The sequence below is a fragment of the Urocitellus parryii genome, chromosome 15, assembly GCF_045843805.1.
Source record: "Urocitellus parryii isolate mUroPar1 chromosome 15, mUroPar1.hap1, whole genome shotgun sequence".
In the NCBI taxonomy this organism is placed as follows: Eukaryota; Metazoa; Chordata; class Mammalia; order Rodentia; family Sciuridae; genus Urocitellus; species Urocitellus parryii.
The window spans coordinates 12,134,646-12,159,529 of record NC_135545.1 but is presented as its reverse complement, the minus strand read 5'-3'; the positions used below and the strand labels follow the sequence as shown (position 1 = coordinate 12,159,529).

The 24,884-nt window shown below is 50.2% G+C and overlaps 2 protein-coding genes across 4 annotated transcripts in view; both read left to right on the top strand.

The window, feature by feature from the left end:
- The window catches only part of Hnrnpul1 (heterogeneous nuclear ribonucleoprotein U like 1), a 33,629-nt gene extending 24,561 nt beyond the window's left edge, over window positions 1-9,068 (top strand). For both annotated transcript variants that reach the window (XM_026381019.2, XM_026381018.2), the window contains exons 11-15: window positions 3,812-3,980; window positions 4,530-4,814; window positions 6,090-6,379; window positions 7,727-7,918; window positions 8,467-9,068. In XM_026381019.2, coding sequence (XP_026236804.2) covers window positions 3,812-3,980; window positions 4,530-4,814; window positions 6,090-6,379; window positions 7,727-7,918; window positions 8,467-8,583 — 1,053 coding nt within the window. In that variant the 3' untranslated portion in view covers window positions 8,584-9,068. The remainder of the gene's footprint in view (window positions 1-3,811; window positions 3,981-4,529; window positions 4,815-6,089; window positions 6,380-7,726; window positions 7,919-8,466) is intronic.
- Window positions 9,069-11,496: 2,428 nt separating this feature from the next.
- Window positions 11,497-23,628, top strand: Ccdc97 (coiled-coil domain containing 97). Of its 2 annotated transcripts, none has more exons than XM_026381039.2 (6): window positions 11,497-11,619; window positions 12,058-12,285; window positions 15,791-16,246; window positions 18,731-19,009; window positions 19,411-19,540; window positions 21,555-21,671. In XM_026381039.2, exons 2-6 carry the CDS (start codon window positions 12,240-12,242, stop codon window positions 21,568-21,570), a joined length of 927 nt encoding a protein of 308 aa, XP_026236824.1. In that variant the 5' UTR covers window positions 11,497-11,619; window positions 12,058-12,239; the 3' UTR covers window positions 21,571-21,671. The 2 variants fall into 2 exon arrangements, with proteins under 2 accessions (XP_026236824.1, XP_026236823.1); XM_026381038.2 differs by having other exon boundaries at window positions 11,499-11,619; window positions 21,550-23,628.
- Window positions 23,629-24,884: the final 1,256 nt, after the last annotated feature.

The following is a 24,884-nucleotide window of genomic DNA, read 5'->3' as shown; positions in this document are numbered from 1 at the left end:
CTTTCACACACCAGAACTCACCATGCAGCTTCTCTGAGAAACCTGACCTTTGTCCTGCCCACATCAGGTTTGGGGGGTTGTCAGGAACCAGGGAACATAGTCCAGGTCCTCTCTTAGGGTCAGTATCTTCAAGCTGGGGTTGGGAGGAGTAGGAGCTATGCAGAAAAGCCATGTGGCTGGAAAAGCTGACCTTGCTGTTGTGACTCTCCTAGCAACAGCCGCCAGGGGCCCTAGTGACCAACAGTAGTGCTGGGCTGGCCCAGGATTCTGACCTCACCATGTTTGCTGTGGTAACAGCCACCAGCAGCTAACTCCCTTTCCTCCAGGAAAGCCAAGCACTTACATTTCTGCTGGCACAGTTTAGATGTTGTTCTTCCCTTCTTACTCCTTACCCAAGCCAAGGAGTAAGCAGGGGAGGTGCACTCTTAAAGCCTTCCCCGAGAGGGCGTGTCAGCTCCGAGCATCTGAGGATCTGTTCTCAGACTCAAGCCTCATCTTGAGACAAAGGCCAGCTGTTTATGAGTCCATACTGCACACCCCCATTCCTCCTGTTCTGTGAAGCTGCAGGGGCTGCCCTGTCAGTAGCATTGCTTCTTTTTTTTCTTTTATTTTTTCTTTTTCTTTTTTTAATTGGTTGTTCAAAACCTTACAAAGCTCTTGACATATATTTCATGCATTAGCTTCAAGTGGGTTATGAACTCCCATTTTTACCCCGTATACAGATTGCAGAATCACATTGGTTACACATCCACATTTTTACATAATGCCATACTAGTAACTGTTGTATTCTGCTACCTTTCCTATAGCATTGCTTCTTTATCTCCTCATTGGGACGTTGACAGGACAGTTCTGCCACATAGGAAAACTCCAGTGCCCTTAGAGTGCAGAGGATTCAGATTAGGATAATTGGTACTTACTGAATAAGAGAACGGATTATCAGAAAATAGCCTGGAGTCATGTTCACTCTGGTACCTACACATGACTTTTGTGTCAGGAGAAAACTTTTAAATTACTTAGCTTAAGGAAGCCAAATTCTGTCTTCATATGAGCAGAATGCCACATTCTGCAGCACTCTTAGGAATGGAGTCAAAAAAAAAAAAAGTGAGGAGTAGGGACTTAATTTTTCTCCTATTAGTGGCCCCTGGCCCCTCCAGAACCAGTGCTAAAGGCCCCATAGGTGTGCTGTTACTACCCTCCTTAGAACATAAGGGTACTTTCCCTAGGAAGTGAAAGAGAACATTTTTCCCTACTTTATGTCAGGCCCAGGGGAAATGGCTGGTTTAGAGAACAGATGTACCTATACTGCTTGGAACCCCCACAGGTCTGTGCTCACATCCCTGGCCTCTGTTCCTTCTATCTTGGAAGAGGGTCCCTTGCACCTCGTCTTTTCCTTAATTTTCCCTGGTACTTTCCACTGAGAAACCTCTCTTAGGACAATGTCAATCCTGTTCACCATATTTTCAGATCCTCCTTGTGTGTTGACTTATTTCTCTGCCACATGCCAGAGGTTTTTATATCTGCAAATTTTCACCAGAGTCAGAAGAAAGATGATACAACCCCTAACTTTCAGATGAAGAAACTTGAGGCTCAGACTAATTCAGGGACTTGTCCACATATTCAAAACTACTAAAGGACACAAATGGGATTTCGGCCTTAGGCTTCTGCAAAGCCACTGTTCTTTCCACCCTGCCTCATACATAGTCCCTGCTTTTCCATTTGGGAGAGCATTGCAGTTTAACCTTTCCCTTTAGTCCAAGCTGCTTCCAGTTACCACTACAGTGTAACTATCCAGAGTATCCCACCCAGTGATGACCATACCAACAGGGCTCACATTTGTCCAGGACTGACTTCGAGCCAGGATCTGGGCTGGGACAAGATTCTTTATTCACATGAACTGATTCAGTCTTCACAGCAACCAGAAGACATTCATACTGTTTGCTCCTTTCAAGTCTTGAGACTCAATAAATATGCAGTAAGTTGATTTTACAGAAAAGCAGGCTGAGGCTGAGTGACCTGCCCAGGGTCACAAGGTGTGATGAGCCCAAGTCACATTAGAGCCAAGGTCTGCCAAATTGTCCCACAATGCACCTACTTCTTATTGAGGCGTCTCCTACCCTGGAGGCCACTGCATAACCCCTACTCAGATACCTTATACTTTGTCAATTGTTTAGTGGTCACCCCCCACCCCCCAGTTAGTCCTCACCAGCCCTGGGAAGGAGGCTACAGAGGAAGCAGCTATAGAGACTGACCATAGTGAGTGGCCACACCAGGACTTCTGCTGGTGCTCTTTCTTCCCTGCTGACCGTGTTCTGAGAATACAGTATTTTCTTATTGATTTCTGCAGACCTCTTTACAGATTGTTCTTTCTTCTGCAGCTTCTCCCTGCAAAGCCACTGAAGGCTGTTGTTGAGCTAACAACTAATCACTTCACTTCTGTTGAGTTCCTGAGTTTAGAGAGGGAAGATACCACATAAGTGCTGGGTCCTACCTCTAGAGATGAAGTCTCAGGAAATCTAAAGTGAGGTTTTGGCTGCGTGCTTTTTCAGTAGTGTCCACAAGGTACAAATGCAAAGGCAGAGTCCACAGAGCCTCTGCAGTCCTGAAGATCTGGTGTGTGGTAGGTATTGGGTTGGTGGAAGCTGCTGTTGTTGTTTGGTTATGTGCAGGTGTTCTGGAGCACTGCTCCACGGCCACACCTGCCTGCTTTGGAGGTAGAAGAAAAGACATAGAAGTAGCAGACTGCACTTGGAGAAGCATGAGTTATTGTCAAGCTCCCTGGTTAGAAGCTTGTGGGTAAGACTGATATTTCAGAGAAAGAGCAAAGGATAGAACCATAGCACAGTGTTGAGGGAAACAGTCCACATAACTATTAAAAGGGGTTGGTTAATTATGGGCTATCTGTACTATAGATTCTGTATGATTGTTTTTAAAAAAGAAAAAAAAAAAACACCATAAAGAAGAATTTGAGAAACAGTGCATGAAAAGAGCTTCTGAAGTATATAGTACAATTCCATTCATGTTGAGGATTGCACAAGTGTTGGTAGAATTGTACAGAAGAAATTCAGTACAAGTTTTCTCTGGAAGTAGTGCTGGCAATAGGCAGATGGAAAGCTTTTTTTACTCCTAACTCTGTACCTTGTTGACTTTGTACCAATAGCATGTATTATGTATGGAGAAAGAAGTTGTAAAATGCAATCCCAAGGGGGAAAAAACAGGATTAGCCAGGCACAGTGGCACATCTGTAATCCCAGCAGCTCAGGAGGCTGAGCCAGGAGGATCACAAGTTCAAAGCCAGCCTCAGCAACTTAGAGAGCTCCTAAGCAACTCAATGAGACCCTGTCTCTAAATAAAATATTAGAGCTGGGGGTGTGGCTCAGTGGTTGAGTGCTCCTGAATCCAATCCCCGGTAAACCACTCCCCCAAAACAAGAAAGTTAAAAACAAAACCCAGGGCTGGGGTTGTTGCTCAGTGGTAGAGCACTTGCCTAGTATGTGTGGGGCACTGGGTTCAATCTTCAGCACCACATGAAATCAAGGTATAAAACAAGGTAAAAAAATAATAATAATATTAACCCACCAATTGGAATCCCTTGCCCTCTGCCTGTTAGCTGCTACTTTCTATCCCTCTTTTTAAATCAGTACATTTGCCAAGGCAGACATAAGAATCATAAAAGTGAAGCAGGGCAGTTTCCTGAGTCTCTGCTTAGGAGGAGCACTAATAGGCTTTTCTTTCCCCTGGCCTACATAATACCCCTCAGAGGAAAAACAACTCTTAATGCACCATCTCTTGCCTTTTCTGTTACCTACCCTAGACAAATGTTTATGGGTCAGCCCAGAGACGAAAAATGAGACCATTTGAAGGCTTCCAACGAAAAGCTATTGTAATTTGTCCCACTGACGAGGACCTGAAAGACCGAACAATAAAGCGCACCGATGAGGAAGGGAAGGATGTCCCTGATCATGCGGTCTTAGAAATGAAAGGTAGGAAATAAGTGACGCCCAGAGGGCCAACTCAGCAGGGTCCTTAAGAGAAAGAGCTCTTTACTCAGTGTGCCCTTCCCTGCTCCCTAATTATTCCTTTTGTGATCTTCCGCTTTGTCCCTTCCTGGTCCTCCACAGCTGTGAATGGTGAAACTCCACATTTCACTCTGGCAGGGTTTTCGGACTAGATGGAATTGGAAAGCATGAGGGAAAGAGAATGTGGGAGCTCAAACTGGAAGGCCTGCTCTGGCACCCGCTGGCTGAACTGACTGGGCAAGCCTCGGTTTGCCCCTCTGTAAAAATAAGGATGTGGATCCACTTGCCTAACCCACTCCCTGGGGAAAGGCTGGAGAGAGCTAAACACTGCACTCAGGTGGGGCTTAGCCACCTCTTCAGGAAAGGGTCTTTTCATTCCCTGACAGCGTTAGAGTCAGCCTCTCTCTCTTAACTTCTCTCTTATTCACTCTTCCAGTTTCCTCCACCAGTGTTCTGGAGGTGGAGGAGACCAGACCTCAGAAGATACTGACCATTTTGTTTCCTTCCTCCTAGCCAACTTCACATTACCTGATGTCGGGGACTTCCTGGATGAAGTTCTGTTCATTGAGCTGCAGCGGGAAGAAGCAGACAAGCTGGTGAGGCAGTACAACGAGGAGGGCCGCAAGGCTGGGCCACCCCCTGAAAAGCGCTTTGACAACCGAGGTGGTGGTGGCTTCCGGGGCCGCGGAGGTGGCGGCGGTTTCCAGCGCTATGACAACAGAGGCCCCCCTGGAGGCAACCGAGGAGGCTTCCAGAACCGAGGGGGAGGCAGTGGTGGTGGAGGCAACTACCGAGGAGGTGAGACATCTCAAACACACAGTTCTCCTTACCTTTTGTTCCCACGTTGGGGTTGGCTTTGACTGCTATTCAGTCAGCACTAAAGCTTACTGAACACCAGCTATGGGAAAACCAGGGAGAGTCAGACTGTGGGACCTCAAGAAGCTCTCCCACGGGCTGGGGATGTGGCTCAAGCGGTAGTGCACTTGCCTGGCATGCGTGCGGCCCGGGTTCGATCCTCAGCACCACATACCAACAAAGATGTTGTGTCTGCCGAGAACTAAAAAATAAATATTAAAATTCTAAAAAAAAAAAAAAAAAAAAAAAAGAAGCTCTCCCACTATCTTACTCCCCTGGCCTTGCTTTTTTGCCCTTTTATATGACATGGTGTCATCTATTTCTGTGGCTCTTCCCCCATCTGACCATGATCTCCTTGAGGAATCCTGGAACCTATTGAAAACCTGGCATGCTGCAAATATTAGGACTGTTTTGGGGGTTTAAAGCAAATGGAAAAGAAGACTCATTAGAAAGTTAATTTGCCTAGCATCACCCAGCTTAAACCAAAACTGGTATTCAATGATCCAGAGTCCAAGTCTTTAGTGAGTGCTGCTTTCTATAAAAAGTCTTTATTCATAATTTAACAAATATGTTCTAGCTCTCCTCTGTCTCAGGCTTGTGCTGAATAGTTCTGGGGACATAGCTATGACCCAAATAATTTAATGAGAAAGCCCAAGGATATTGTGACCTGAGATGACCCTGAACCAACCTGCAAGAAGACACCAGGGCTCAGGAAAGATCTCCTGAGGAGTTAATGTCAAAGCTGAGGTCCACAAGCCCAATAGGAGTTGGCCAGGAGGAGTGTGAGAGAGTTCTAGGCCCAAGACAACAGCAAAAAGACCTTCAGACCAAGCCTGAAGAGGACTTGATCTGACTTGTTCATGGCTGCCATTGGTGCATTCTTCCTGAACATCTCCTTCCAGTTTATTTCTGTGTTGAAATGCAGAACACAATAACACACAGCCAGGATAGCCCTGATTTCTGTCTCCCTAGGCTCACAGGCCAGGAGAGGAGACAAACCTGCCAGCAGACAATGATGACCTGTTGTTATCAGAGCGGGAGCATGCCAGGACTCTGGAGAAGCCAGAGGGTTTGCTTATTCGTTCACTTTAACTGAACAGCCTCTGGGCCTGATTGACCATGCCGGGAGCCATAGCAGTCACCAAGGCAGGCCAGGTCCGGGAGTCTGTGCATTGAGAGTGATAGGGCCTCCCTCTCCTGCTGATTTCTCCAATACAGGTTTCAACCGCAGTGGAGGTGGTGGCTACAACCAGAACCGCTGGGGTAACAACAACCGGGATAACAACAACTCCAACAACCGAGGCAGCTATAACCGGGCTCCCCAGCAGCAGCCACCACCACAGCAGCCGCCACCACCACAACCACCACCCCAGCAGCCGCCGCCACCACCCAGCTATAGCCCTGCTCGTAACCCACCAGGTGCTGGCAGCTACAACAAGAGCAGCAGCATCCCTGGCTCGAGCGCTAATACCAGCACCCCTACGGTCAGCAGCTACAGCCCCCCACAGGTGAGGGAACACAGATTTGTTCACACATGTGCTTTTAACATAGGAGAGTCCATGGGTCTGAGGGAGTCGCCAACACATGCTTGAGCCACAGCCTCCACTCTTCCCTGCAACCTGTCCTCCTTTCTTCCTGGCAGTGCTCTTCACTGGGCTGACCTTGGACATTGCCAAGTCTCCCCAAAACCAGGGAGTAAATAAGCCTTGCTCAGAACTTCCCCCTCCTTCTATCATCCTCAGGAATAAGCTAGAAGTGCTGGTCCCTCCAGCACATGTTTATGTCTCTTGGCTGTTGCTAGCCTCACCCAATTCCCAAGAAAGTCCTCAGAGTCATGCTTTGTTCAGGCTGAAAAGAGATGATCTCTTGTCGTAGGGTTTGGAGACCAGTGCCCCATAGTTGGTTTGGAACTTTGTGCTGAGAGCACCAGCCCTATGCAGCTTCTGGGCTCTATTCCAGTTCTTGGAAAGTCATTGCTCAGTCTTTGGTGCACATAGGTTCCTGCTGACTAGGGCAGTCTCTGTTTATTGCACAGCCATTTCCTGAGCACCTTCCATGTGCCAGTCCTGGGAGCAGCTGCCAGGAGACAGATGAGTGTTTCCCAGTTCCAGTCTAGTTAGAACATTTCCTAGGATAGGAGTTGGTCAGGCATAAGTTCAAACCCCAGCCCCATTATGACCTGGTTTTATGTCCCTGGACAATTGGCTTCATCTGCCTGAGCCTTATTTTCCCATAAAGGAGTACAGGTGTTAGTAGAACTCATTTCCAAGGTTTGTTGTAAGAGAGAGAGGGTACCGTAGCTTAGTGGTTGAGGCTCTGGGACTAGGTAAACCTGGAGTCAGTCCTTCAGCTATTTAACCTTGGATCGGTGATTTTACCTTCTTGAGCCTTGGCTTCCATTTCACATCAGAGTTGACTTGAAGATTAAAGGAATTAATGGTGTAGCTTATACATGAGAAACAGTAATTGTCACCACTATTTTTCTCAGATCTTTGAGTAACAACTACCATTTATCACATGACCAGCATGTTGAATACATTCAGCAAGATAATCTGAAGGAGTAGTTCTGTTGTGATTCTCATTTTACACAAAACAAAACTGGGATTTCAAGAAATGCCATGTGCCTTACTCACCCAGGATCTCAAAGCTGGAATTAAGAGTCCCAAATACAGCCCTAGGGCTGGCGCTTCATCCTAACCTGTCCTACCATGTCAGAGCCTATTCACCTTCTCAGTCCTAAATAGCCTCCACCAGGGAAGTGCCTTTGTGGGCTCACTGCTTACAAAAGCCCTTTGTCAATCCCAGCTGTGAACTGATGCTTCATAGAACTTCGGTCTTTTTCTCTTATTTTCCAGCCGAGTTACAGCCAGCCACCCTACAACCAGGGTGGTTATAGCCAGGGCTATACAGCCCCACCACCTCCACCTCCGCCACCACCTGCCTACAACTATGGAAGCTACGGTGGCTACAACCCGGCCCCTTATACTCCACCACCACCGCCCACGGCACAGACCTACCCTCAGCCCAGCTATAACCAGTATCAGCAGGTAGGTACCAGTCAGGCTCCAATGGGATGGAGAAGGTTCCATGGGCCCCTCCTGGGTATGTTTTTCAAGATTTTAGTCCCTGCTTATCCCTGAAATTAACTGGCAGTCATCTGGTTCAGCCAGTCCATTTGGTGAACATATCTGCACTGGTTTCTAAATAAATGGTGTCCTACTCTGTCCATGGTGCAGCAAACAAAAGGGAAGGGCTGGCTGAGCAGGGCTTCCAAATCTTGCTTCAGCACCTTGGCTAGGGGGCTCTAAGTCCTGCCTCAAGTTGGTGCTAGGCCACCATACCTGTTTTTTTAAATATGATATTTAACTACATTTGAAAAGACACTGGGTTGACAAGCCAGGAGACCTGGGCTTCAGTTCTTAAATTTCCACCCATGTGGCATGAGGTCAGCTGTTTGTCTTCCCAGGGTGCCTTGATTCTATCAGGGGTCCCACGTGTTGCTGGCTATCACTGACCTAGGCAAGGGTTGGCCAGGGGAGGAGCAAAATGTAGAGTGGATGAAGGACAAATTGGTGTTCTTGGTCTCTCTCTCCAGTATGCCCAGCAGTGGAACCAGTACTATCAGAACCAGGGCCAGTGGCCGCCATACTATGGGAACTACGACTACGGGAGCTACTCCGGCAGCACACAGGGTGGCACAAGCACACAGTAGCCAGTGTGTCTAGAGGCTCCCGGGGCCGCTGCCGGCTTCCTGCACCAGCGCCTGCCTCGGCCCCTTCTCTGGCCCCTCCTCTACCCCCACCGGGTCCTGTGGTGCTGGGGATGGGGTCATCCCAGAGCTGCCTCCCTCCAGCCCACTGCCTCTCCTGTGGGGGAGGGGTCTTCTCCCCCACAGGCCAGGCAATTTTCTCTGGATTCAAACAGGCAACAATGACCTTTTATTTTGTTTGTCCCCTCCATCTCCCACCTCTTCCTTTTCCTCCTTGCCCCTTTTTGACTGAAAATCCCTCTTTCCCTTGGTCATCAGTGAGGCCACAGTGACTAAGGGGAAGACTCCTTCCTGTTTGCTCCTCCCAGCCCTGCTCCAGCCCCTCAGCTTCCCAGACCCTCATGCAGTTGGTTGTAAATTCTTCCAGGAGCTGTTTTACTGTCTACTTTTCAGGATTAAAAAAAAAAATCAAAAACTTAAAAAAAAAAGTTTAAAAAGCAAATGTGGAGGGAGGAAGCAGCAACATATTTTTTTGGTAATTATGCTTTTTTTTTTTAATTTTTAGAATTTGTCTGTTTTTACTGTGGGTCGGCCGTTGATACTTCATCAAAATAACCATTTCTTTGCTGAGTTCAGGTGACCGAGGAAGAGCCACACCCTCGAAACAAAACAAAACACACAAACAAGAAAAACCACAGAATCATCTTTAACCTAACTTTTTATACGATGTCTCAGTTCCCCGTAACTTTGCACACAAGCTTCTGTGTTCAGTTGAATTGTAACTGCTTTTTGTATTTGGAGAGAGTGTGACTATTGAACTTGAAACCTTTTATTCTGGGCGTCTTGGTAGTTTCTGGTGGGATTAAGCGGGTGAGAGGGTGAAGGGAAGGTGGGGGGTTCTTTCCCTTCAGAATATGAAGTTTCCCCCACAGCCTCCTCTCCAATGCTCTCCCAGGTGCCAGACCTCAAGTTTTTCCTACAGTGATATACTTTGATTATTCTTACTTCCCCTTTACCCATGTTTTAACAGGATTTTAACAAACTGCACTTATTAAGAAATGTGTTTGCCCTGTTTTGTTTTGTTTTGTTTTCCTTCAATAAATGACATGGCACCTCCTAGCAGGAAGGAAGCAGGATCAAAACCCTGAAGTGTTACTGCAGTTGAACTTTAATTGAAGTGGGGAGGCTTTTTCAAGGGGAAATTATTTACTTATCCATTAAACATTGAGGGATTCCTCTGCCTGGCCTGGATTTTGGTGCTAAGTATATCCCTTTATTCCAAGATTTCAGTAGCTCTTTTAAAAGTGGTTCTCAAAACTTCTCATAATCCCAAATCCTCATGGGAGTATTTTATTAGAAGGTGTGGAACAGGTCCAGAGGCAGAGAGGGACAGGCAATTCTGGTGGGAGAGAACAGGAGTGGTTTGTTCAGGGCTGTCACTGGATATTGGTGACCAGACACCTCAAGTCTGGTGTGTGTGTGTGTTGCCTTCTGTTGGCCCTGCCTGTTTCTTGTGGTCCAAGCTAACTGAAATTCCAAGAATTTCATTTCTCAGCCAGTATATAATGGGAATCTATTCTGTCCCCTCAACCATCCTGCAAAGCTAGGGGTACAGCATGGCCAGTGCATCTCTGACTCTTCACAGAGCTCCCACTGCAGTATTGCCAGTGACAGCACAGTGGTTGATGAAATCCTGGGTTGGTGTGAGGGGAGGAAGGGAATTAATAGGGGTGAACTTTGGGGTTGCATCTCCCTAACTATTGTCCTTCCCATTTTCCTTTCTCCATTCTTTCAATACATAATGTGTTCCTTGCATGTTATGGGGGAGAGTGCCAGTGCATAGGAGTGGCTGGCTCAGCCCAGCTGTCCTCACTGGAGCTCCAAGCCTTTTGAAGGCTGTGTGGCCTATAAAAACAAGGGAGAGGGGAGGCTGACTAGTCTTGAGGTCTAAAATGGGGCATCTAAACATGAGAAAGGGCTACTGTTGGCAGCTAAAAGGGACCCTAGCTAGAGTGATCCCTTCACTGCTCTGGGTCCCCTTAGTGACAGATGCGTGTGCTAGGCAACAGCACCCTCTGCTGGCCTCCCTTGGTGATACATCTGTGTTGTTCCTGCCTATGGGGTGTGGCAAAAAGGGACCTCAAGGTCTGTCTTCCACATCTCCCAGGTCCTGAGAGAATGTAAACTAGGTAGTTCTTCCTCTTGTCTGGTCTCAGCCAGTCTCTGGATTATGATACCAGCTTACAGATCTCTTCAGTCCCTTACCCTTATCCCCTTCTCCAATCCTTGCAGGTTAAAGGAGCTCAAGTTGCTTAATACAGTTTATTCAGGCCCCATGTGGCCTGGCACCTGGTGACCTTAATGGCTTCAGCTCTTTCAGCTTCCCTTTTGAACTTCAGTGATTCATTCTGGGGAATTATAAATTCCTTTGGAACCTATACAAAATGCCATGAGACTCTACCTTGGGAAAATGTGTATTGAGGATTTTACTTAAAAGATTCATGACACTGGCTGGACACAGTTGTGCAAGTCTGTAATTCCAGCAATTCATAAGGCTGGGGCAGAATTGCAAGTTCAAGGCCAGCCTCAGCAGCATAGCAAGACCCTGTCTCAAAAAGGACTGGAGATGAAACTCGATGGTAAAGTGCCCCTAGGTTTAAATCCACACTACCAAAAAAAAAAAAAAGTTTTAATAAAAGGGCTGAAGATACAACTTAGTGGTAGGGCATTAGGTGCAATCCCAGTACTGGCCCCCCTTCCAAAAAGAAGTTTAAAATTTCTCAAATTTTCTAATGTCAAATGGAACACCTTTCATATTCTTCGACCATACTGAAGTATTTACAGCAACAAGAACTAACCAGGACAGCCACCCTGCCTAAGACTAAGACCCTTCTAAACTTGTGTTCCTGATCCTTCAGGTCTCAGCCTTGTCTGCCTCCCTCTCAGAAAGAAGCCACCTCTGAGCCAGCCTGGGGAGGGTGACTTCCTCAGCCCCCCCAGGCCACTCGTGGTGGTCACTAGTAACATGCCTGTCTGCTGGTAAGAGACCCCCTAAATATTAATAGTCCCTTCCCAACCCCTAGGGCAAATCAGGCCCATAATTGTTTTTCCTTCACATCTGCAGAGTTCCTCCAGGTTCTGGAAGTACAGAGGGGCAATTTTATCCCCCACCTCACCACCCATCTCATGCTAGCCAGGGAGTGGGTGTGATGATAAATAAGTTAAGACTTAGAAATATTCCATGAGGGTGAAGAAACGGGTCTAAAAAAGCACAAACTCTTTTTTAAAAAGAGTTACTGTAACAGGTCCTGGAGGGTGGTCGCCCAACCATTCATCCCAAATATAAATACGCCAGGAGTTAAGAGTCACAGCAATGAACAAATCAACCATGGTTAGGGTCCCTCCAGATTTTCCAATTTCAGACAGGAGAAGCTGAACGCCCTTTCAACCCTGCGCCCCTTTCCTTCCTGGCTACAGAGGGCGGGACCAAGGCAGACGCATGCGCAGAGGAAGATCCTCCTTCGAGCCGGAACTTCGGTGCCCGGACGCGTAGGAACACCCGGCCATTGTACAGTGCACTGCCGGAAGTGTCTCTGAGTACGTGGGATTGAGATTGGTGTGCCGAGACTGCGGCGGCGGTTAAATCGGAGAAACTCTGGATGGAGGCTGTGGCGGCGGAGGTGGCGACAAAGGAACCCGATGAAGGTAAGGTACTTGCCACGCGGTGACTGCAGTTGCGAGGAATGCAGTTGCGGTGTCACAAGGAAATGATTCCGTGGGAACGCGAAGGAGGACTCTTTATAAGGGAACACCTGCCCTCAACCTTACCTGTCCGGTCCATCATTTTGCAGATTTTCCTCGCTCCTGTTGCGGTTGACTTCCTTTCTTTCCATTCTTCTCCGAAATTAACCTCTTCCTAGTTCATCCCCTTCCACGCTCCAGGGCAACCCTATTTCCTTATCAAAAACCTCTCCCCTGCCCTCGGCCAGTCCTCCCATAGTTACCTTCCCTGGGCCAAACAGCTTTCTCTTGGCCCACGTTAACCTTCCGCCGGTCTCGAACAAACTATTTACCCCCAGACTAACAGCCCCATTTCATTCTAACCCCTTTCTGCCAAGGCCATAATCTAGTCTGCCTCTTCAAAGTTCTTACTGCATTTCTTTGCTCGCTCGTGTCTCTCTCTCCCTTGCATCTTAGTGTCTTTTACTTCTTCTGGTACGTTCCCCTTAGAATCTAAAAATGCTTTTGTCTTGCTCACCATAAAAGTCGTCCATTTCTTCAGACAATCTGATGTGGAGTGAGGGGTAGTTGGGAAATTGGTTGAAATTGGTTCTGGTTAAGAACTGGTGATTGTCGAAGTGAATGGTGGCTCTAAGAATGTAGGGGGAGGGGTGTCAGTGTACTCTAATTTTGTGTTTGAAATTTTTCATAACAAAATTTTAGGGTTTTTAAAAAATTTTTTATTTGTTGGCGCTGGGGTTTGATAACCACAGGCTTTGCGCATGCCAAGCACACACACTACCACTGAGCTACATGCCCAGTCTATAAAAATATTTTTTCTAACCTAAAAAGAAAATCTGTCCTTTGGCCCCATGCTGCCTTCCAGACACCATTTATCTTCTCCAGAGTCATGTACACTTGCCTCCATTCCCTTACTTCCTATCCACTGTAGTCTGGCTTTTACTCTCCCAAATTGCTCTGATTAAGGTTCCCCAGTGACTTGTCCCTGTACAGTTTAAACAGTCACTGCATCCAATTTCTTCCTTACTTGATTACTTGGAGGATTCATGCTGTTGGCTCCTCCATTTTTTTTTTTTTTAAAGAGAGAGTGAGAGAGGAGAGAGAGAGAGAGAATTTTTAATATTTATATTTTAGTTCTCGGCGGACACAACATCTTTGTTGGTATGTGGTGCTGAGGATCAAACCCGGGCCACAGCATGCCAGGCGAGCGCGCTACCGCTTGAGCCACATCCCCAGCCCCTCCTCCATTCTTTTACTTGTACCCCCATGGCACTCGGACTTTCTTCCTCTCAGGTTGCTGCTTCTGAGCCTTTGCCTTAGTTTATTGTGGCTCCTAAAACAAATTGCCATAAACTCAGTGTCTTCAATATCAGAAATTTATTTTCTCACTGTTCTGAAGGCCAGAAGTCTAAAATCAGTATCACTGGACTGAAACCAAGGTGTCATAGGGTCCCCTCACAGGCTCTGGGCTGTTTCTTGCCTCTTCCCAGCCAGTGATGGCTTCTGTGATTCCTGGCTTGTGGCCACATCACTTCAGTCTCTGCTTCTTCCTTTACACTGCCTTTTGCTCTGTGTCAGATCTTCTTCAACCTCTCTTATAGGACTCTTGTAATTATGTTTAGGACACACCTGGATATATACTCCAGAAAAATTTCTCCATCTCAAGGGCCTTAATTTACTTATGTCTGTGAAGACTCCCCCCCCTCTGCCATTTTTTTCCTCCATATTAAAGGCACTGGTCAGGTTCCAGAAATTAAGATACAGCTCTTTGGGGAAGCCAGTGTTTTTGTCTTTTTTTTTTCTTTTGTGAGTGTGTGTGTGTGTGTGTGTGTGTGTGTGTGTGTGTGTATGCGCCCACGCGTGTGCACACTGCTGGGGACTGAACTCAGGGCCTTGTGCATGCGAGGCAAGTACTCTACCAACTGAGCCAAAGTCCCAGCCCTGGGGAAGCCAGTTTTTAACTTTCACAGTTATAGTCTCATCCCATCGACTCAGTCCTTCTTCCTGGCCTCTCTTCCCTGTCATCACTCACATAATCTCTCCTACCCCCACTTCCTATCTTGGTTCTGACGATACCCACAACTCTGTCTCCAGCCCAGCACTTCTCCTCTGAGGAGTCTGGAAACCTGGGTCCCAGCAGTCTTAGATACCTCCTTTAAACATCCCCTGGGCGCATCATAACTTCCGTGTGCCAGACCGCTTTCTTATCCCCATCCCTGCCTTAGGGATGATTTGGCCATCCCTAATCCAGAGCCCTGGACCTTATCCTGGACGCCTCCCTCACCTTCTAGCCTTTCAGCTCCATGGCCTGTGCTCTCAGCCTAGTGAGCATCTTCCCAGCCCTCCCCTACTTTCCCTCCCCGTCCTCCACATCCCCTGCTCTAGCTGTCTTCTCTTGCTCAGTTGACACCCAAGAAACCTGCAATCACCATCCCCTGTGTCCTCCCCATCCCAGGCAAGCTACTTAAAAGAGTTGAAAGAGTTGTCTCCACTTCTTATCTTGATGTATCCCTGCTTGTTGTAGTCTTGCTGCAGCTCCCACCACACTTAGGAAATAGCTCTTACCAGAATTTCCCCAGTGTCCAGCTTTCTTCTTCCTTCCCCCCCCCCCCGACTTTCTTTTTCTTTTTTTTCTGAGGATTGAATCCAGGGGTGCTGTGCCACCAAGCTACATCCCCAGCTCTTGTCATTTTATTTTAAGGGTCTTGCTAAATTGCCCAGGCTGACCTTGAAGTTGCAATTCTCCAGCCTCAGCCTCCCAGATAATTGGGATTTCAGGTGTGGACCACCACATCCAGCATGTGTACTATGTTTGATCTTGATTGTCTCCTACATAAGACTGGGTGCTCCATGAGGGCAGGAGTTAGACTGGATTCCTCCTGTGAATCCTCTGCATTGTTGAACTCAGGGCCTCACAGATGTAGAGTTGCTAAAACATGAATGTGTGAATGCATAAGAAAATGAATGAATGGGAGGTGAACAAGTTAATAAATGTATTCATAATTTTATGAACAAGTGACAAAGAATTGAGTAAATCAGTAAGTCAGGCCTCAAGGTCTTTGCATGGGCAATTTCCTTGGCTTGGAACTTTCTTACCCCAGAAGTCTCATGACTAAGCAACTCCTTACCTCAGGTCTCTACTCTGATGTCACTTTTTTGCAGTCTTCTGTGACCCTTCCATTAAAATTGCAGCCATCCTCCATTAACTTCCCCCTTCCTTCTTTGTTTTTCTGCATAGCCAGGGAAACACCTAACACTACATTTTTTTCAGTAATTATGTTAATTGTCTGTGTTCCCACTAAAATGTCAACCTCTTGCTCGCTGTGGTCTCTCTAGGGCCTAGAATATAATAGGTTCATCATAAATAGGAACTGAGTAAGTGAGCACCAAGTCCCTTCCTACCCAAACCCTCCCTCTGCCCCTTTCCTCACTCCATCCCTGAACTAACGAGTCTCCCATCTCCTCACAGGCCACACGGAGCCCAAACCTGGGCACTGGGGTGAGCTGGCCTGGACACCAGTCCCATCTAGACCAGAGGGCAAGGTGGAAGCAGCAGAGAGCCCACCAGGGGCCCTGGACAGTGACATCCCCGGGGCTGAGAATGCAGCAGTCAGCGCCATGCTGCATGCTGTGGCTGCCAGCCGCCTGCCTGTGTGCAGCCAGCAGCAGGGTGAGCCCGACTTGACAGAACGTGAGAAGGTGGCCATCCTGGGCCAGCTGTACCATGAGAAGCCACTAGTGTTCCTGGAGCGCTTCCGCACAAGCCTCAGAGAGGAGCACCTGGCCTGCTTTGGCCACCTGCGTGGTGACCACCGTGCCGACTTCTACTGTGCTGAGGTGGCCCGGCAGGGCACTGCTAGGCCACGCACCCTGCGAACCCGCCTGCGTAACCGGCGCTATGCTGCACTGCGTGAGCTCATCCAAGGTGTGGGGCGCTGATGGGTGAGGGGTGGAGATGAGAAGTGGAGTCGGAGGGAGGGAGAAATAAGGGCAGGAGAGCAGGAGCACAGACAAAGATCCTGGGGGACACAGGGAGAGACAGAGAAATGTCTGTCATAACGTAAGGCAGAGAGGACAGGAGCCTGAGCAAGAGAATGGGGGACACAGTGAACTTAGAATTTAGTAGATGACAGAAGTTAGTAGATGACACACAACTGTATGATCATTGCATTGTCATCATCGGTTGTCCCTGAGGAAAAACTCACCCCATGCCCAAAGGTACCAGTGGAAACCAAAGGGAATATTTATGACTTTGGGAACAAAAGGGTCTTCTTGAAAAAAACACATGAGAACCATGAAGGAAAACATTCTTTATTTTATTTTATGTGGAGCTGATGATTGAACCCAGCAGCCCCGCGCATGCCAGGCAAGCGCATTACCGCTTGAGCCACATCCCCAGCCCTCTTTCTTTTCTTTTCATACTAGAGATTGAACACAGGGGCATTTGACCACTCAGCCACATCCCCAGCCCTTTTTTTTTTTTTTTTTTTTTTTAAGAGAGAGTGAGAGAGAGAGGGGGACAGAGAGAGAGAATTTTAACATTTATTTATTTTTTCTTAGTTCTCGGCGGACACAACATCTTTGTTGGTATGTGGTGCTGAGGATCGAACCCGGGCCGCACGCACGCTAGGCGAGCTCGCTACCGCTTGAGCCACATCCCCAGCCCCCCAGCCCTTTTTTTATTTTTATTTTCTGAGACAGGGTCTCGCTAAGTTGCCGAGGCTAGCTTTGAACTTGCCTCGGCCTCCCAAGCCACTGAGATTATAGGCATGCACCACTGCCAACAATTGGTGCCTTTTTGACCAGGACATAATTAAAAGTATCTTGTGACCTAGACTCCCAGAACCAGTTAAAAGACAAGGGCAAATGAAGTAGAAAGTGAGTTAAGTTCTGATTAGGGGGAAGACCCAAGTTGTAGAGAGATTGGTACAGGAAGAGTAACACAGGGATGAACAGGTGAATAAGGATGAAGAAAGGAGGAGGATGAGTGGATGAAGGAAGGAGGTGGGGTTAAATGTGGAAAATGAGAGGCAGGGAAAAAGCAGGAGGAGAGAGACCAAGGGACCTAGAGTGAAAGAGGGAGACAGTCTGAGCTAGGGAGGAGGGATAAAAAGAGAATCTACACAGGTAGATGCAGGGCTGGGGTTGTGGCTCAGTGGTAGAGTGCTTGCCTAGCATGTGTGAGGCACTGGGTTCGATCCTCAGCACCACATACAAATAAATAAAGGTCTATTGACAACTAATAAAATATTTAAAAAAAAAAATCTGGTGGAAGATGCTAGAAATAGATACGGATGAGGAGATGGCAGGACTGGGAATGCTGAGCGAGATAGGGACAATCACAGACCACAGTGCTGTACAGATCAGGATTCTGGGTGGATTCTGGGCCCTGGACTCTGGGGTCAGAACTAGGACCCATAGGGCTGGGGATGTGGCTCAAGCGGTAGCGCGCTTGCCTGGCATGCGCACGGCGCTGGGTTCGATCTTCAGCACCACATAAAAATAAAATAAAGATGTGGTGTCCACCGAAAACTAAAAAATAAATATTAAAAAATTCTCTCTTAAAAAAAAAAAAAAAAAGAACTAGGACCCATAGGTGGGAAGAGCTGTGATCAGGTTTAACTGTTAGCTGAGGGACAATGCCACTCCTTCAGGAAGAAACAGCCAGGAGATGCAAAGGACCTGAGTGAAGAAACCAGGCCCACCTGAGAGGGAAGCTGCACAAAGGAACACCCTGGGAAGAGGTTAGATCTGGTGCTTGCTGCCACACAGGACAGCCCTGCCCCTGCCGGGCACTCCCACAGGCAGATAAACGCCTCCCCTGACCCAATTGTGCTAGCACACATACCCAGATTCACATAGATGGATACACATACGTACCCAGCAGTGTAGGCTTGTCCAGGCTTGTACCCAGACAGCCAAGCAGGCTCAGCAAACAGGCATACGATGCACATGCAGCTGGTTTGTGTTGTCCTATGTGCCAATCCCCAGACATAGGTACCTGTGGACAGTATGCTAAGGCACATAGTGGGATGTTTGTACACATGTGACTATACACGTGCATCCATGGGCAGCAGCTTTTGAATCCTGTCTAGGCACAGTTGTACAACTAGCACCTCAAAAACCCACATGTTCTAAGCCTACCCTCACATACACACATGGGCAGACACATGAATACACAGGTAGATGCAGGCCTGATTGTGCACATACTCAGCACAAGCATGAGTATTCATGTCCATAGCCTCGTATATCTGCATATTTCCCTCTGCATCTGCATGTGAGCGTGCAGCATGCGCACCTGCGCGCGCACGCACGCACACACACACAGACTTGTGTGTGTACACATCTTCCTACAAGCACCACCACACATCTACTACAGACACACCCACTCTGGCTCTCATCTTTGCAGGGGGTGAGTACTTCAGTGATGAGCAAATGCGGTTCCGGGCGCCCCTGCTCTATGAGCAGTACATTGGGCAGTACCTCACCCAGGAGGAGCTCAGTGCCCGTGCCCCAGTGCCCCAGCACCCCAGACCTGGCTCCCCCGGCACACCTGCCTGCCCACTCTCCGACCTACTGCTCCAGTCTTACCAGGAGCGAGAGCTGCAGCAGCGGCTGCTCCAGCAGCAAGAAGAGGAAGAGGCCTGCCTGGAGGAGGAGGAAGAGGAGGAAGATAGTGATGAAGAAGGTGAGGGCCAACAGCAAGGAGACCCCAGTGTTTGGACACCTGCCCTGAGCCAGGCCTCAGTCTGCCCAGCCTGATGCATTACCTTGCCCACCCTTCCCATCTCTAGCATCTAGCCTCCCTACCCTGCACTCTTTGAAGGATCCCTCACTCCAAGCTTTTGATCATGCCTGTCCCTTTACTGAGAAGGTCTTCCTTCTCCACCCTCAAGTCTGTCCTGACCCTGATATATAGCTTTCAGAGCACTGCATTGTCATGTGTTTGATGTGTACCCCTGGGGGACCCAGGCTATCTCAGTCACCTCTGTGTTCTCTGTGCCACTGGGACTAGCTGGGCAGAGCACAGAAGCAACAGCTCTGTGTGAACATGTTCAGGCCACCCTCCCATGGTGTCTCCCTCCACAGATCAGAGAGCAGGCAAAGACTCAGAAACCTGGGTACCTGACTCGGAGGAGAGGCTGATCCTACGGGAGGAGTTCACCAGCCGGATGCACCAGCGCTTCCTAGACGGCAAGGATGGGGACTTTGACTACAGGTGCTCCTGGGCCCTGCCTTCCCTTCCCCCAGCCCGGCACCCCATGACCCTGGGCCACAAACAGGCCCTATGCACCTCTCTTTGTTTTGCATGAGAGCCCTGGAATGGTTTCAGGATGTGGGCCCAGAGGTCAGACAGCCCTGTGGTTTCAGATCAACCAGAGGCAGTGGCTAAGTGACGCTGGACTAGCCTGGTCTTTCTCAGTCCCCTCAACTGTAAGGAAGGGAGTGAGCTGGCCTGACATTGTAGCTCACTATTGATAAAACATTAAAACATTTCTATTTTGGCAAGTGACTGTGACCTGGCAGGAAACCACTACCCCAATCCTCCCAATGTGTCCAGGAAACTCAGCCGCCTCCCCAGGACCCCACACTTCCTCGCTGCAGGAAATTAACCCCTGGCAGGGTTACTGCCCCAGCTGGAGGGGCCTGTTACCCCTACAGTATAGCCCCAGGGGTTGGGGAGGACACATAGGCCACCTACTTAGGAAAAGGATTTTGCCATCAGGATAAGGATACAGGAAACTGGTGCATCAGAGTCAGTGGTAAATGATTTGTCCTCTGAGCCAGCGTTCCTCATGGTTCTGAACATAGTCTGGCAGCAGCGAGCCCTCTTGTTTCATATCCAGCCTCAGTGACATATGAACTCTGGGGCTGCAAACGGGCCTTTGATGGGCTCACTGTTAACATGGGAACCATGATCACCATTACCTCAAGGCTCAGCGCATGGTCAGCATCTGGGGACTGGAGCATGGCTGACCCATTGTTGGATCCCCTCACTCTGAAATCAAATGTGGCAGATCTGCTGCCAGCTGCAGCAGAGCCTCTCAAGAGCCTCAGTTCCCACCCAAGAAGTGGTGAGCAGAGTGCCAAGCCCCCGTGGGGGGTGGGGGAAGGAGGCCCACCACCACCACGGCTGCTCCCAAGCCAGGTGCCCCTGAGGAAGTAAGGAGTGGAAACCCGCCCTGTGCTTAGCAGCCTATACAGCCCCTCACCTGGTCATTCACTCAGCAGATGCCGAGGGTCTACTGTGTGCAGGCTCTGGGTGCGCACAGGGAACAAACTAGCAAAAGGTCTCCCTGCTGGAAAGGGTCCCCTCCAGTGAGGGAGACGAAGACTGGCCTGGCTTCTCATAGAGCTGGAAGATGTGATGACATGCAGCCCATGTTCTAAGGCAGACATTGGACAGTTTTGTCTCCCGGGCACTGACATCTTATTGTCCCCACCAGGGGCTTAAAGACACTGGGATGAGACTTTGAAGCAAAGCAAAGCAGGGTAAGGAGCAGAAGGAAGCAGAGCCTGGAGGCCGGGGAGGGGCCTGAGGAGCTGACCTCTGAGCACGGGGTCTCAGGAGGTGAGGGTAAGAAACAGAAATACCTGGGGAAGGAGCGGGGCTGGGCAGCAGGTGCCAGGGCCCTGCCTTGGCTGAGGAGCAGCAGGGTGGCTGTGGCTTTGGAAAGATGAGGGAGAGAGCTCAGATGGGACAGGGCTGGGTGACCCAGTGAGTACGATGAGGAGCCCTGTGAGGGTTAGTGCTACGCCCGAGAGGGTGACTTAGTGGCTTACGAGAGGGCTTCTCCCCCTGGGCACCCCTGCCACCTTCGGGCCAGGCAGTTCTTTGTCATGGGGGGTGGTCTGTCCTGTGCGGTAGGATGTTTAGCTTCATCCCTGGCCTCTACCAGACTAGAGAGCAGTAGCACACCCCTGGTGAGGATAGTCAAGGTGTCTAAGCTTTCTGGGAGGCACAGCCATCCAGCGCCTGCCTCAGTCATGTGGGCCTGTGTGGCCACATCTTCCAGCTTTTAAAAGAAACCAGAGTTTTTATGTAGAGTCTTTAACTTGGAAAATGTTTCCTTCCCTTTTAAGTCTGGACAGGCATAGCATCCCCCTCTGAGTGCTGGTTCTAACTGGCAGCTGCCATCATATGACCTTTGACCTTTGGGGAGGGAAGGTTCCCATGTCCTTGACCTGGATCTCTCAGGGCTCCCTGACAGCCTTCTTCCCCTGCAGCACAGTGGACGACAACCCTGACTTTGACAACTTGGACATTGTGGCAAGGGATGAGGAAGAGAAGTACTTTGATGAGGAAGAGCCTGAGGATGCTCCCAGCCCAGAACTGGATGGGGACTGATGGCTACCACCCCAAGCCAGCTGCCCACCCTTCCCAGCCCCAACAAGGCAGCTGATTACAGGCCGGCTCGGTGACCCTTTCTCCAGAGGGACGGCAGTGCGGCACCCCTGCCCCACGGGTCTGGTGTCACATCAAACAACACCACTACCTCTTTCTGGAGTTCCCTACCCTTCTCCTTTGTTCCCCACTCTCTCCTGTCCCATCTGTCTGTCCCTGTCTCTCGCCGTCTATCACTGCCCCTTTCCTCCCTCTTCCCAGGTCTGGCCACTGTGTCTACCTTCCCAGTTCTCCCATTCTGTGCCCTGGGCTCTGTCCCCACAGCAGGGGATAAATGTTCCACCTGGGCTGAGGCCAACCAGTGGGGCCCATGGTGGCTGGACTGGCTAGGGTGATTCCAGTGCCCAACAACCTGGGAGAGGGGGCTGTGCCTGGGCCCCACACAGCTTTGCTCTGGTTCCTGGCTCTCTACCCTGCTGCCCTCGATCTCTGCCGCATCTGCAACTCTGCTTCTGTTAGGTTCCCATCTTTCCTCTGGCCTCTCTCTGGGCCCATTGTTCTTTCTGCCTGTACATTCCATTTCTCTCTCAGCCTCATGCTGCCTCTGTCCCTTTCTGTCTCAGTCCTTATCTCTCTGGGTTTCAGTCACCCCCCCCCAACCCCGCCCTGTGCCTGTGCACACAGAAACACACACACATACCACCAGACCTGGCTGCAGAGAGCAGCAGAGCCCTGTCTGCAAGGGGCTGGGAGCAAGGGGGACCCAGAGGGCTGCGCAAAGACGGGTCTAGGGGTCGTGGGGCCTGCCAGCTGGGGTGTGCGAAGGGGACTCTCCCCACCCCACTCTCCCACCCCCTCCCACCCAGCCACAAGTTTCCCTTCCTTTGCTTCCTCCGCCTCCCTCTCCCTCTCATGTTTACACTCCCCAAATACGCACAGGCTGTTATCATGGGTCCTGAGTCATCCCACACACGCAGCCTGCCCCAGCAGCATCCCTGCCCCCAGCCAGCCACAGGGCCCGCCCCACAGAGCCCCCTGCCGCCCTGGGCTAATGGGAGCCAGATGGCCGCCTGTGACTCAGCCATAGCTGTGGGAACCCAGGCGTCCCACCTTCCCATGCCCCCACACCCGGCCCTTGCTCCTCCGGCAGACAGAAAGGACAGGCCACTTTGGGGGTGGTAGCTCAGGCCAAGGGTTGATGAGGCTGAGCCCAGGAGCACTTCACTTGTGAGAAGGAATTGCGACATCCTGCCCTAGCCAGCCTTGAAGGACCCTCAGAAGTGCCTCCTGGGGCTATGGTTCCTGACCCCAGCCTCTAGGTCAAGAACGATCAGCACGAGACATGGAAAGTTAGAGCTGAATGGAGGCAGTGGATGTGCAGATGGAGAAACTGTTAAATAATGAGAGCTGCTAAGCAGTCGGGACCTGTGCCAGGCCCTGCCAGGTGCCTGATGCTGGGCTCAAGCCTCCAAGCAGACATTGGCTCTTTTGCAACTGGTCAAGGAGCCCGGGAACAGATGCTTCAAGGCCACTCAGGCCTCTGAGGCAGAGCTGAGATGGGAACCCAGGTCCCAGAAACCATCCTGCCAGCTTCCTGTTAGATATGGGGCCACCCAATCAAGACAGGTAGAGAGGTGGGAGGAGGACTGGACACTGTGACTCCAGGGGGCCTCCCAAGAGCCAGGCGCTATCCCTCACAGACAGGGGCCATCTCCACACAAAAGCCAGTGCGAGGGTCATTGGTTGGCACAGCAGTCCTGTGCAGGGTGTTTGTTGTTAGTGTCATTAATTCTGTCTCCCGGAGGAGATGCAACAGTAGGGCCCAAAATAATCCAGCCTGCTGGGGAAGAGGAGCTCCAGACATGAGAATGTCTCCTGGGTACGTGCTCCATGGGCACTTTTCCCTGGTGTCGGTATCAGCCTTTCTTTAGTCTATTTGATCATTAAATTTGTTGGTGATATACTTTGCCATACGTAAATTGGTTATGTAATTTTGTAAGAGCGACAAGAGGCGCAGCAATTGAGTCAGAATCGGCGTTAGTCAGATGGTAGAAACATGAGCGCTGTAGCTGAGACAGAGGTGGAGCCGGTCACAGGGATGGGGATTAGATGAGCAGACAGGAAGAGAGGTGGAGACAGAGGATCAGGCAGGGATGCAAGAGACACACCCCCTGGGAGCAGCCCCCACTGTGGGCACCTCTCCCTTCACTCCCAGTTGTGGGGATGGGGTGGGTGGAGAGGCTGAGTCAGGGAGGGAGGGCCCCTCTGGGGAAGAGCCCCTCTGTGGGCATCCGGCCCCCACCCCGTGTCTCCCGTCTGACCGGGTTCTGCTGGCTGCCACCCCCACCCCCCACGTCCACACCTCTGTGTGTCCTGCCAGAGCCAAAGCGACTCCCTGCTCCTCCCTCGGCTCCTGTCTTGAGGTCTCTGCCTGCCCCGTGCCCTCCTCTTGTTTCCTTCAGATCTTTGGCTTCCCTCCCTCCCCCGTCTTATTTGGTCTCTGCGTCTCCGGCTGTCAGCGTCTTCCTGTGACTTTCCATCCTCTGCCAGCCCCTCTTCTCCCTCCATTTCCCTTGCTTCTCCTTCTTTCCCCCTTCTCACTTTACTTCCTGCATTTGTCCTTTTCTCCTGGGCCCCTGGGTTTCAGCTACTGTCTCACTAACCCTGTTTCCCCATCCCTCTCTCCCTCCTCCTCTGGCCTTCACCCTCATTTTTTCCTGTCCCTCCATGCCCAGCCCTCCCTGGGCCCCCATTTCCATCTGTGTCTCCCAGATCCAGGAAGCCTAACTGGATGTCCAAGTCAGAGCTCCGCTGGGGGCCCAGAATTAGGGGTCACCACCTTGCCCCTAGGCTGGAGGGGGCAGTAAGGCTTTGGGTCTGTCTGGCCAGAAGGAAATGTCTGTGCTGTGGCCTGGTCACCCCCACCCCCAGACCTGCTGGGCTGCTGCCGCCCCCGGGGCTGGGGCTGAGTAAACACAGCCGCAGGCAGCCTGGGGATATTTATACCAAGGCTGGGCGTGGGGCCAGTGCCCACCACAGCCCCTGCCCTGCCCTGCCCGCTGCCACCGCCAGCCCTGAGCCAACGTGGCACCAGCAGGCAAGGGGACGCCGCAGACGCAGCCTCCACTTACTCAGCACAAAGGCCAATGGGTGGACACTGGTCAACCAGATGATGCCAGTGGCTTCACAGGACAGGAGGTCTCCTTTCCTTGAAAAC